The sequence below is a fragment of the Emydura macquarii genome, unplaced genomic scaffold (assembly GCF_026122565.2).
Source record: "Emydura macquarii macquarii isolate MOO-44397 ecotype Brisbane River unplaced genomic scaffold, CSIRO-AGI_Emac_v2 contig_1045, whole genome shotgun sequence".
NCBI lineage: Eukaryota > Metazoa > Chordata > Testudines > Chelidae > Emydura > Emydura macquarii.
In genome coordinates this window covers 18,360,821-18,374,855 of record NW_027131182.1, presented here as the reverse complement: position 1 = coordinate 18,374,855, position 14,035 = coordinate 18,360,821, and the positions used below count along the sequence as shown (strand labels likewise).

General features: G+C 40.3%; 1 protein-coding gene across 1 annotated transcript; it reads right to left on the bottom strand.

Annotated features, from left to right (window-relative positions):
- Positions 1-967: 967 nt before the first annotated feature.
- Positions 968-13,518, bottom strand: MRPS30 (mitochondrial ribosomal protein S30). Its single transcript, XM_067545608.1, has 5 exons — positions 12,946-13,518; positions 12,548-12,693; positions 6,417-6,522; positions 5,395-5,571; positions 968-1,545 (listed from the first exon to the last, which is right to left on the bottom strand). Exons 1-5 carry the CDS (start codon positions 13,487-13,489, stop codon positions 1,277-1,279), a joined length of 1,242 nt encoding a protein of 413 aa, XP_067401709.1. The 5' UTR covers positions 13,490-13,518; the 3' UTR covers positions 968-1,276.
- Positions 13,519-14,035: the final 517 nt, after the last annotated feature.

Genomic DNA, 14,035 nt, shown 5'->3' with positions numbered 1-14,035 from the left:
GGCCAATGGGAAGGTAAGCAACATGAAGCAGCCAGTGTTAGATTTAAGTAATGCATAGTAAGGCTGCCTGTTATCTAACAATATTTCACAAGATACTTAACATATGTAAACTACTGAAAACATTGAAGTCAGAACACAAAGTAGTAATCTGAACCTCAGATGAGCATGATACCTGAAGCTATATTGGACTCAAACAATCCAAACCACACAGGATGTTGATAAATTGGAGAGGATTCAGAGAAGAACCACAAAAATGGATTAAAGGATTAGAAAACATATTTTGGAGTGGTAGACTCATGGAGCTCAATCTATTTATCTTAACAAAGAGAAGGCTAAGGGGTGACTTGATTACAGTCTATAAGTATCTACATGGAGAACAAATATTTAAATAATGGGCTCTTCAATCTAGCAGAGAACTATAAAACAATCCAATGGCTGGAAGTTGAAGCTAGACAAATTCAGACTAGAAATACAGTGTTATTTTTTAAGTGAGGGCAGTTAACCATTGCTACAATTTACCAAGGGTTGTGGTAGATTCTCCATCAGTGACAATTTTAAAATCAAGATTGGATGTTTTCTAAGAGATATGCTCTAGGAATTATTTTGGGGAAGTTCTATGGCTTATTTTATACAGAAGGTCAGACTAGATGATCACAGCAGTCCCTTCCAGACTGGGAAGCTGTGAAGCCTGTGGACTCAACTCTGTAAAAAGGAAGTATTTAATAATAAAAAGTTAACCAAAATTCAAAGGATCTTGCGTAAATTATTCCAGACGAGAAATCAATTACTTGGGGGGAAAAAAAAAACCTTACCATCTAACCGATTTCTCACTATGCTGTTCTATTGCCAGTCAAGTTTGCATGAGGAAATCTCAGTTTGTTGAAATATATAAACCAGGTCAATTTTTTTGGTTCTATTTAAAAAGTCAAGGCACTTACTTCAAATTAAAATATACAAAGGCATGAAGTTATTCTAGATGTTTATTTTCAATGTACAACACCACACATTTTGTTTAGTGTCGGTATAAGGCCGACAAGAGATCACAGAATGTATCTTCTGTTTATAGGAACATTTAGACAGAATATATATGTGTGTGTAAATATATATATATATCACACACACACACACACACACACACACACACACACACACACACACACAGAGAGAGAGAGAGAGAGCAAACCTTGAATAAGCATGAAGAATCATTCCAGATCACATCTCATTCTGACTTTTAATGAAGCCCAGGCATTTAAACAGAAGCATTTGGTAGCCTAATTTACAATTCCTCTGGTGTGTTTAACAGAAACCGAACTAAGTGAAGCAGAATTTCATCATTAAAACCTTTTACATTATTGTCTTCTACTGCTTCATATAAAGGCTTACTTTCTGTTCCCCAACAGATATTCTTCCGAGGGTTATCCTGATCAGCACGAACAGTTAGTGCTAAGGTATTCAGCTGGTAACAAAAGAAAGCAAAGTATTTTCCGTCAGTGATCACAGCCTGTGATACAAAGGGACGGGTGACATCTGCCTCACACCAGAATCCTGCAAAATGAAATTACACCATAGTTACACATGGCATAAGTAGTATTCATATTGGCACAATTCAAAACAGGGGCTAGAAATATAGACACAAGAGCTACAATCCCAAATTGCTTATCATCAATGAATGATAGTTTAAACTATTCAGTCAAAACGTTTTATATAATTTAACTGCAGCCCTCACCCCCTAAGAAAAGTTTTTAGTCATGTACCTTAAGGACCTCTCAAAATTAGAGATGGAAAGGAATGAGAGATGGAAAGGTATGCTCATTTAAAACACAAAACACAAATGCTCAAATTTGAACACAAAACTATCACACTGTCAATGCACATGGACTCTCATGGAAATTAGTCTGCCCACTGAGGTCCATCTAACACAAAACTGCATGTTTAAATTAGATACATAAATGAATGAAATCGTGTAGACACTATTTTTAGGGGTAGGGAATCAAACCTGTGGCAACCCATCTCTCCTATTGAAAGGGTAACTGAATTTTCCATAAATCCTTTTCTGGTGAAGTGACTTTATCCATAAAGGAATGCACTTATTCACCAGATGACATTTCAAGAATATGTTCTGCTGATTCAAGTTTAATACACCATTACTGTTGAATGCTAAATAAAATGGTTAGAGAAACAAGATGGATGAGATATTATCTTTTATTGGACCAAACAAAATGATTCTCCTTTTACTTTATATCATGTTGTTGTGCATGCACAATAGCATATACAGAGAACTGTACTTACCCTACAAATATTGAATACCTATGCTTCCTTAAATAATGCTTACTACTAAAAATTATTATAAAATAACCAGGTAGAGTGAGAGAATGAAGACAAATGTTACTGTTTTATTAACCAATTTACTAAGAGATTCTAGCTGACTTATAAAGATGAGAATCAATTTCATTATTATAGGTACACCACAAAAAAATGTAAGTTTGGGATCGCTTGTGATTAATGTATGCTATTACACATTCACAATTTGATGTATAACCATCTTCTTGTTGTTGTATACAGGATGTATTAATTAGGGAATTTGCATCACTGTGACCTGAACATGGTGCCATTACTTCAGAATTTGCTTCCACTACCAGAAGCCGCTACTAGCTAATGGCATCTATACCTACAATGAATTAAGTTCGCTTGAATCTTCTCTACAAGAAGTCCTTTATGCAATTAGAATTTTACAGATTTGGGTATATGGGACAGTTTGCTTAGTGAAGTACACATGGTATCTCTACTTCTCAACAACTAAATATTTTTAAGTGACTAACTATGGATAAAAATAGTGCAATACTAGTGATCAATATGTAGATCTGTTTTTTTGTAATCTGTCTTGGAAAGAATCCAAGTGATCTCTAGTCTCTGATATTATGCAAGTGCATTGGGCATTATTCCTTTAGATATTCAGTGTTAGAATATAGTACAGGGCATATTTGAAAGCCAAGCGCTAGAGCAAAAACATTAGACTTTATGTGGCTGTAATATTTTACTAGTTCAGGATAAAAAAAGGCCTAATTTGATCCCCACAGCAACTTTTTATCTTTAGTGTTTTGTTATAATGTACAATACAAGCTCACAGGGCTAACACAATTTATCCTATTGCACAGTAAACTGGCTTATAAGCAAATTCCACCTTCCATGCTACATATGTAGAGGAATTTGATTTATATGCCCCCAACAGAGCGGCATTTTGGCAGTTAAATTCTACTCAATCACCTCATTTTTGGAATCCTAATTTCAGCTGCTTACTATCCTATATCTCAGCCAAGAAATTCTAGTATATAGACTACATATTTTAATCTAAAAGAACACCAAAAATAATTTTACACATATAATTGCAAGATTAATAAGTGCCATTTCATATTCTATATATTTCATAATTTTTGCCAATTCAGATAGCAAGATTGGACTTGTTCATTAATATTAGTACAGGATAGATTTGCAGTTAACCCTTTGGCACCAAAGAAGCTTGATTCAGCTGGGGAAAAAACTCAGCTAGTTTTAGCTTTAAAAGTTATATATAAGTACCCAGAGGAATCTGAAAATTAAGCATTTGAAACTTCAGGTGTTTCAACGTGAGTTTGTCTAGACTGAGGCAGCTTTGTAACTTCAAGTGCTTTAAAAAGCCAGACTGATCTCAACATATTTACTCTTTGCCGTTCTAGCCTATCATGCTTTAAGCAGTGATTTTCTTCAGTTTTGTTAATTAGAGGCATTATAGATTAGCAAGGAGAAAGGCCCTCAATTTAAAGAGTAACTCAGATACATTTTCATAAACTATACTGGACTGCCGCGCGCGCGCGCGCTCTCTCTCGCTCTCGCTCTCTCAAAAAAAATTAAGTATTAACTCTGCATCAATACTTAGTTTAATTGAACCAAAGCTGAAGTACCTCTTTTCCCACCATGACACCTCTCCCAAATGCTCCTACACTCATGTTATTGTCTTCAATTTCAGAGAAGATATAACATGGCAAGGACCAATGACAACAGAAACATCTGGAATTTTGTTAGAAGTGGTTACAACTTTATTAGATTACATAATAGGTCAGCTTGGCCTGGCAGCAATGAAAACAGGAAAGACAACAGACACTGTCACCTTCCTTCACTTTATGTAAAGCCCAGATAGAGAGAGCATCACTCAGTCCCAGGGCACCACCTTGCCCATCTAAGACCAATACCTCTTAAAGGGATTTCCTTTTGTTTAAATCAGAGGAGCCATCTACTTTAAATCCATCAGCTGTCTAACATGATAAAACAAGTTGGTTCTCATTTGCTACCACAATTTTAATTACTTCTAGAACACTATATCTCAAAACAGAAGATTTAACACTTTTTAAAGAGACAGACTTCTGTGAGGAGGACAGTGGATATTTTATATTGCTAACTACTGATCTGTACGTATCTGTAACTACTGATGTGTAAGTAATACACAAAGTATATTAATCCTTTTAATTCTCTTGATCAAGGCATGATTAAACAGAAATCAATCAAGTCAGAGGACTGAGATCCAATACTGCATTTCATTTTTCTTTTCTTTCTCTATGATTTGAAAAAAATCCTGTGAAAGTAATGAAAAAAAATATTGTGTCCAGTTTTGGGCCCCCCAATACAAAAAGGATGTGGACAAGTTGGAGAGAGTCCAAATGTTTAGAGAGACAAGGTGGGTGAGGTAATATCTTTTACTGGACAAACTTCTGTCAGTGAGAGACAAGCTTTCGAGGTACACAGAGCTCTTCTTCAGGTCTAGGTAAGATACTCCCAGAATCACAGCAAAATACAAAGTGGAACAGATTGTTTAGCATAAGTAGCAAGCACATATTGTAAGGGACCATTCAAGGTAGAGTGGCCCAATAACACCTCTGCAGTCATAGGAACAAAAAAAGGGCATTAGTGGGTTACAGATTGGTTTGTTAAAACATAAATTGAGTGTCTCTGTTCAGTCCATGATTTTTAGTGGCTAGCAGAATAATGAGTTTAAGCTCCAACGCGCATCTTTCGAAAGGGTTATGAATGTTTCCTTTGAGGATGAGGACTGACAGGTCAGATATAGAGTGATCGCTTTGTTTGTGAATTACACTTGATTAATCTCAGTTTGATGCCCCCTAAAAAGTGCCCCAAAACTACTCTTCAAGCACTTTAAATGAGTTTTAAGGGTCCTTAAAAAAAGAATTTGTTTAATACCTCCCATATACACAGTTTAACTGGCTCATTTAAGTATCAATAAAATTAAAACATACTCTTCACAGAAAGAAAACCACACAAAACACAAATGGAAGATAAAAGGAAAGAGAAAGAAGTTTGCTAGCCATTTACATACGCATGATAGTCAAACTAGTTTTGCCTCACCTTGATACAGAGCTTGTGCCGCAGTCCAAGCAAAGAGACTTGCAATACCATTAGCTCGATAAACTACTTCAATTTGATCAGCAAGATTTGCTTTTAATAAACGCTCCCTTTTCAGTTTATCAGGAATCAAATGAAATTGTGTATGACCATAGCTGCATGGATCTGCCACTTTTGATCCTGAATTAATTAAAAGGAGAAAAGTTTAAAGCCAATTTAAAAATCAAATATTATAGGTAGCATTAGAAGTTAAGGAAAGTTATTTTAAAAGTTAGCTGGGTTTGAAACATTGACATTAATATTTCTTTAGCTTCCTCTAGTTCAAAAGACTAAGTTTCCCTCCCTATGAACTCACCTGCCGGCTATATTTGGAGAAAAAATACTGAAATTAAACAAAGTTAATAATTTGCTGGTTGTGGTCCAATCTTGCTCCCATTGAAATTAAACGGGAATTTCCTCTGTTGCCCTTCATTGATTGGATGTTGTTTAGAAAGACCAGAAGGCTCCTTTTAAAGCAGACAGGTAACTGCTTCTCCTGTAGCAAGAGTGGTAAGAAGTTTAAGTTTTCTGGAGCTGTCGGAGGATATGTGCGGGCTCTGGCCCTGACTATGCAGGTATTTGTTTATTATAGAGCAACAGCAGCCTCTTTATTAGTAAAGCTATCTGAGTCACGCTGTAACTAAAAGAAAAGCAAAGAAGAAAAAAAATCTTAATGAGGCCCAATGACCCATTCAGAAAACATTCTCCATTTGGAATAAAATATATTAAGATCAGGACTTAAATTACTCCTTTCTGAAACCTGAAGTGTCTAACGTGTGTTACTTTATCACAGTTTTTAAGTGTATGCTTTACTGACACCCAGTCTTACTTATTTTTTAATTCATGTTCAGCATTCAAAGTACAGCACCACACTGATAAATGACACTAGACAGATTTTGAAATTGGCTCTCGCAATAGGCCATTTTTCAAAATTGTACCATTCTTTAGTACACAGTAACTATATTCCCATCATTAAGAATTCTTACCTATAAATATCTTGTTATCGTATTGTCTTTTGAACAATGGAAGTTTGTCTGGTTGATGATTAATAACAGGAACTTCTCCAGGGACTGAATAATCTAATGGTACAAACTTGAAGGAACAAGAGACAGGGAGAGAGAGAAAGAAAAGCAGTTTAGCAAGTAACAAAATATTTTTTCATCTCAATACTGGTACATAGTACATTGATAATATTTTAATTCTTAAGTAAGAATTGTGTAAACAGACATCTGAACACTTATGGAACTCAAACTCAACATCCATTTTACTTTCTTGAATAAAACTTTAATCCTGTTCCAAGAAACCAACAAGATGGTATGTTTGTCCTAGACAGCCTGAATCTCCTGCAGCAACAGAGAAATTTGTTGTAGTAGAACAGGAATGACAAGTGCCAATGCCTGGATGATTGCTGGTTAGCACTACAGTATCCTTTAAAAACAGTTTCCACCTCCCACTGACTGAAGGTGGCATTTCCCATATTTTGCAGGGGAAACAAAAAAAGCCTTCATTAACAGCATTTGTGTTTGACCTTTATGCTCACATTTAATACAACACGATCATAGTATTTTGCAGTTCGGAATTTTCAAAAGCAATTACGCCAATCATTTTGGGTGCCCAACTCAAGGTGCCTTGAGCAGCCCAATTTCATGAATGCTGAACGTCCATTCTCTAAGAGAGATCTCAAAAACTGGACACCCAAGCAAAAAAAAAAAATCATTAGCCATATTTGAAAGTCTTGGTGTACGTTTTCTTTGGCAAGTTACAGAAAAACTAAGTAAAACATACAGAACTGAGAAACTTTCAGCCATACCATTGGATTTTAGAAGCGACTGTATGATACCACCTCCAATGGGGGGTAGCCCCAGTATACATGCATTTCCTGACATATACATTCCCTTCCCCAAAAACATCCCCCCACACTTGTTTACTCTAAAATATAAACTAGATTTATTTTTTCCAAGCCTAAGTTTATGATGTGTTGAATGACTATTTTGATTTTACCACACCCATATATTTTGGGGTGAGGGGGTAAACTGGAGACTTTTGCTAGTCATTAAATTCTAAGAAGTCTTACCCAACAGTGTGTTTTGTATACAGCATTCCTGAATACCTGATGTAAGTAGAATTTAGAGGTTAAGCAAAGCGCTATTTTTTTATTTTTAAAAGTTCCCTAAACCTTCTCTGAAAATAGATGTAAACCCAGACTAGAGGTAATCAATCATACACATCTACATTACTGTATGTGCTGCTATGTAACAGTTTAAAGTTTAACTGTATTTACTCTTTGTATTTAACTCTTCACTCTTTGTCTTCCTATTATTTGAAATTACTCTACCTCACGTTTTAGAAGAAAAAACCTTTAGAGAAAACTTGTTAAAATCAACAGTCAAAGAAAAAGCATTTTAAAGAATGTACAAAGCTACATTGCCTACTTTCACCAAGTACATTCTTTAAAATACTTTTTCTTTGACTGTTGATTTTAACAAGTTTTCCTCTAAAGGTTGTTTTTTCTTCTAAAACGTGAGGTGGGGTAAGAGTACCGAGTATATCACCTTCCTGACACTAGCTTAAAACTCTGATTTTCAGATTTAGTGTCACTCAATTCAATACTATTCTAGCAGTCTCAACCTTGGTAAAGCACGCAATCAAATTAAAAGAAACATTAAAATGGTGTTTCACAAAGCGTGAGGCCCAGCAACCAGAAGAAGCAGGTGGGACTAGTTGGCAGGGGCACAAAAGAAAGATGAACGTTTCCCCTATGTTGCCTTGATATCATGGAAAGGTTAGCCATGTGCAATCGGTTTCATTTTCTTGAAAAGGTAGCTCAACTTTCAAAAACTTGGTACACTATGTGCTAACAAGTATTTCTTGTATATTATTTTTGTTTGGAATTACTGAGATCAAGCTTAAACTTGAGATGCAACCTCTCCCTCTCTCCCAACTCTGCTCACTTTATCTACATATTCATTCTCTCATTCATTTCCAATGACTCAGTTCCCCCTCATTCATGCCACAACCCACATTCACCACCTCCTCTCTTATGTCTTGGGGAGGGGGGGGGAAAAAAAAAAAAAAAAAAAAAAGGAAGAATTCTGGGCTCATCAAGACTGGCAAAGGTAGAACCTGCTGGCAAAAGGGGATCTGCAAAAGCCAGTGACTACTAGACTCTTCCAGTACAAGCTTCTATGCATGCTGTACACATGCAGAATTTAAAGGGGATGTTAACAAATAGTACCAAGAACGGACTAAAAAACATTCTAAGAATTCATAGTGGACACTTACATTTTATGACATTAAGAACAAGCCCTTATCTATGGCTTGGTCTACACCACAAAGTTAGGGTGATTTTTTTCAACTTAGTTTTGCATTTATCTGCACATAGATTTGTCTCCTGCAGGCGTAAACAAACACCCAGCACCTCCTCAAATGAAGCACAGCCACAGTCAACCTACGTTTCTCAATGCAGTGCGAGTGTAGACACTGCATTATGTTGACCTTAGTCAACTAGCAGTTGTCCCATAATGCCCTTGTGCTTGCACCAATGGTTGCTCCCATTGCAATTTTGAACTCCATTGCCCAGAGTCACTATCAGAAGCCTGTCCCCACCCTTTAAAACCTCAAGCTTATTTTTGAAATGCCTTTTCCTGATTGCCCGCTGTGGTGAGAAAATTACTGGCCCACTGTTGTGAGCATCCGACCATGCTGGCTCCAAGCACACAGAGAGCTACTAGATGTACTCCCATCTAGAGTAGGAAAAGTCATGGATCACCTCAGCCTGTGGGGAGAAGAGACTGGCTGTTCCTTAGCTAGGCTTGCACAAAGAAATTTTGGGTATGTCTACACTGATATAAAAACCTGCAACTTAGCTGACTCGGTCTCGTGTGAAAGGGCTGCTTAACTGCAGTGTAGACATCGGGCTTGGGCTGGAACCCAGGCTCTAGGACCCCGCCAGGTGGGAGGGTCCCAAAGCTCACGCTGCACCCTAAGCCCACTAGTCCATACCGCAATTAAACAGCCCCTTAGCCTGAGCCAGCTAGCATGTGCCCGCTGTGGATTTTTAATTGCAGTGTAGACATACCCACAGACATCTGTGTACAGATTGCATGGGGGTGATGCTGAAATTGGAGCACAACAGGGATGAGCAGCAGTGTCACACGAAAGTGAAGAAATTTCAGCAGGCATATCAGAAGGTAAGGGAGAGCAACAACAAATCTGGGGCCTCCTCTCACACCGAATGCTTCTACAACAAACAGTATAACATAGTTGGCATGGACCCCACCATCACTCCATATATGACTGGAAACTTTGTGAAAGCCCGATTCAAAGATTCCTGCAGTGCAAAAGGGAGGGAGCACTGGAGGCCGATGCAAATCTTTCAGTGAGCCAGGAGCCATTTGACAATCTGCTGGAGTCAAGCCAGTTCCAACAAGCAAGCGCAAATGAGGCCGGTGATGAAGGGGAAGAGAGCTCAGGTAAGTGTGTACACATACATTATTCCTTATAAGAATTTTTTACCTTTTCGTTGCCTGAAACCTGCTCTCCCTCTTGCCCTTGTCAGACAAAGGTAGAAGAAAGGTACAGGTAGCATATGTTTTTCCATTATATGGCTTTAAGGGCTAGGTAGGAGGGACCATAGTTCTCCCCATATTTTGCTTTTTTGTATTTTGTTTATCTGAAATGGGATGTCCCTTTTATCCTCTTGAGCACTGCTTAAACTTTCATGGAGATACTCTGCAGTTGTCTCCTGAATATTTCTAGGAATAGCAGCCTTGTTTCTTTCACCACGATAAGAGACATTCCTTTGCCACTCTACAATGACTTCTACAGGCACCAGTGTAATATAACGAGCTAGTAGTATACAAGCCCAGATGACTTCAGCATGCCAGTAGCACCTCATGAGTGAGATATCAGTCACTGTCTGTGAAAAATACTGGCAATAGTCACTACACTTTCCTTATACTCATACCCAAGAGTGCCCAGTATTTCAACCTTACATGCAACAGATCATCCCCATACCCACCCCCCGGGTAGGCTACACTCACCAAGGTTTCAGTTGAACATGGTTACAGTACCATTCTGTTTCAAAGTGACTATTAGATTTCCTTATTAAAGGTATAGCTAAAGGTACAAGAATAGTGTAAGGGAGTTTTGAGATATATCTTTTCCTTTCTGTTGTGACTGTAAATCTAATGCTGTATCTATCTGTTTAATCAGCAGCCCCTAGCATGCTGGCCCCCTCCATGCGTGCTGAAGGTCTGACTCTGTCAGGTGAAGAAGCAGACCAGGAAGGATTAAGTTTTGCAAGATCATCCAGGCATTAGAAGAGCCAAGCGCCTGAGACCAGTAAGGACCAAGAATAAAGAGAACATTTCTGAAGGAAAGGCAAAGGGACTGAAGTGCATCAGGAAGTACCTCAGAACATTATGGGTTTGCTCAGTCAACAAAGTCAGATGCTGCACAGCATTATCAAGCTAATTGACAGAAGACCTCAAACAGAGCAGGATTTCCACTTCATGAAAACTCCATGGTCATTGCTCCCTATATCCCGCTTCTCCCTCCCACCACTGCCAACATAACAGGAAGGAGCATGATATGAACCCTTTCCCTTACTACTCCATGCCAGGGGAAAACCAAGAACCATAACTACTACACTGACCTGTGAAAACTACAGGTTTAGTCACAATATACTTACATGTTTTGTAACATGAATAAAATGTTGTAATATGTTTTAATTACATGAAATGTTTATTGCTCATTCTTTTTTTTAAAAGTATGAATCACCCTCTTACAGTGCTGCTATAACATTTTTACCTTGTGTATTTACACTAACTTTGTTTCCCATTTTTTGGCACACAACAGTGTTCTGTGTTTGGAAACTCAGTATATTTATTAGTTAACACCAAGCATAACTGCTGCAATACAATCACCCATATTTAAGCTCTGTACACATGAAGGCACACTAAGTATCACACAACACTACTGCATCTGACTATTAAAATGCTTTTAGGCTCTTCTAACAGATCTTATATCTTGCTGTTCAAATTCAGCAGACAGGCCCCCTCCACCCAGTTGGCAGCCTCCCCCGCACCACTCACCTCACAGACATTATGCAGCGCCCAACATGCAGCTGTAATGATGAGGATGTTTGCCTTGCTGAGATCCAATCTAGTCCCTGCTTACTTTTTGCAAAAGTCTTGTCTTTTTAAGGATGCACCTTCCCCAGCTAGCCCATACTGATATAAGTGAAGCATCCCCAGTGATTCACTAGTGCTTGCATAAACAGAAAGAAATATTTTTCCATGGCTATATACTCACTAGCAAGGTGGGGTGGTGCCAGAACAGGGATATGCATACTGCCTATTACCCCCCCAGTTTGGGGGCCCCACTGCTGCAAATCTATCCACTAATTTCCTGCATATTACTAAGAATCAGTCCTGTGCAGCAGGATATGCTTAATGACTTTACACACTTGGATGACAATGGCCACCACTGCGGGATTCTCCAACTCCAAACTGATTGCTATCAATCTGGCATTGCAAGCTTCCACAGAACAATTGCCACTTGTTTCTCCACTGATAATGCTGCTCTCATTCTGGTGCCTCTGAGCTGGAAGGCAGGTGCAAGCTACGCACATAGACCCAAGAATGTGGTGTTTCACAGGCCCAGAAGCAGCAATCCACTATATGGAGCTGCTCCATGAATGCTAGCAGCACAGGGTATCTATTAGCATCCACTTATCGTCATGCAACATCTCTTCTTCCTTGTTCTCAGTTGTAGTAATACAGAGAATCACAAATTCTGCAATAGCAACGGTCATTATAATTGTGCTGGGCTCTGCAGGATTCACACTTATGCCAGGGAGATAGCAGATTGAAAAACAGCATGTGGGACTGCATGAGTTCAAAGGTGGTCAAGACTTATGGGACGGGGAAAGTGGCATTGTGAGAACTTGACCCCAGCTCCTACCCTGAACTAGTTCAGAGCAGACTTTGTTTTGCTAGGTGTTTGTATTCTACCTAACACAGCAACACTACTGTCATACATGTTACCAATTAAATGCTACTATAATACAGTACCAGTTGATATTCACTTTTATAAGTATTAAAAACATCCATACCTCTGGAAGCTGTTTTGGCACACGGATCTGGACATGGGGTTTGTCATCTATCTGAAATCTCACTGGATCGACTCTACCAGTTCGATAGCCTCTACAAACAACAGTCTCACCACGCTCCCAATAGAAGTTAACCTGTGGTTTTAAATCTGAAATAAAACACGTTTTGTTTTTAGCCAGCCCAACACATCTGTGGATGCTTGGTGAAAGCATGCAAAAGGACATCAATCCTCAACACAAAAAACAAGTTAAAAAACAGTCTGTGATTTTCAGGCGTAGCCATTATCCACAACAACCCAGATGGACGTCACATACTTATGCAAAATCTCTTCTGCTACTCCACGTCCTACCTCTCCCATTGAGCCACTGACCCCCCTCCCCCAGCCCGTCCCCCGTCCCACCTAAACAGGAGGTTGTGAGCAGCGGGTTGTGGCTGCCCAGCGCGGCGGTGAGGGAGGAGACCAGCTGGGTGAGGAAGGGGGCCGGGATGTGCTCCTGCTCCCGGTAGAGGAAGGGCCGCTCTCGCTTGCGCTGGTAGAAATGCTCCTGCAGGAGCGCGTCGCAGACCAGGGAGCGCAACTCGCTCAGAGGCGGGTCCGCGCGCCCCGCCGGCTGCTCTCTGGCGGGGGGCGGTCCCGGCACGAAGACGGTCTTGGTGAAGCTCTGGTACCAGCGGTCCGCGTTCAGGGAGAAGGTCTGCGGGTAAACCACGTACTTCGGCCGCTGCAGAACGCCGTAGAGCCGCAGCTTCTCCTCGATGGAGGGCGCCTCGTGCACCTTCTGGTAGAAATACTCCAGCCGCAGGCGTTTGGCCGACTTGCTCTTGGCCGTGTGGGAGGCGACCACGGGCGGGTAGAGGGACTGCGGAGGGACCACGGACGGCTTGGTGTGCAGCAACTGGCAACGGCCGTGCCGCACCAACCGCCACCCTCTGGGAGCCGCCATCTTGTTGGGGGGGCGGGAGCAGGAAAGGGAGGGACAGACAGGAGAAGAAACTGGGGGAGTGGAAGGACACAGACTCGGGACGGACAGCTGAGTGTATACCACTGGCTATAATTGGTCACGTGAGTGACACAATGAACCAATCCAAAAGTTCCTCTGAGAAACGGTGAGCCGCAGGAAAAGGGGGGCGTAGCCACTCGTTGAATCAAGGCATTTAATTTGCCCCGATGCTCTAGGAAACAGTCTAAGGGGGTGGGTTCCTTTTCAAGAAAATCGTGCCACTATTACGCATGCGCCTTGGGGACGGTCTTGATGCTGTGCCCGCTCGAACACTGGACGTAACCGGCGTTGGGAAAAAGGACTACAGTTCCCAGGATGCAGAGCAAAAGCTGCCGGGACAGGACCGCAAGGGTGGCGGCGGCTGTAGCAGTGGCACTTGCTGCTGCGCCTGCGCTCCCCGACTGTCCTGGCACCGCCCCCTGCCTCTGCTCTTAAAGGGACCTGTACCTCCAAAACCAATAACCCTTACCCAGTAACATGCTCCTCTCA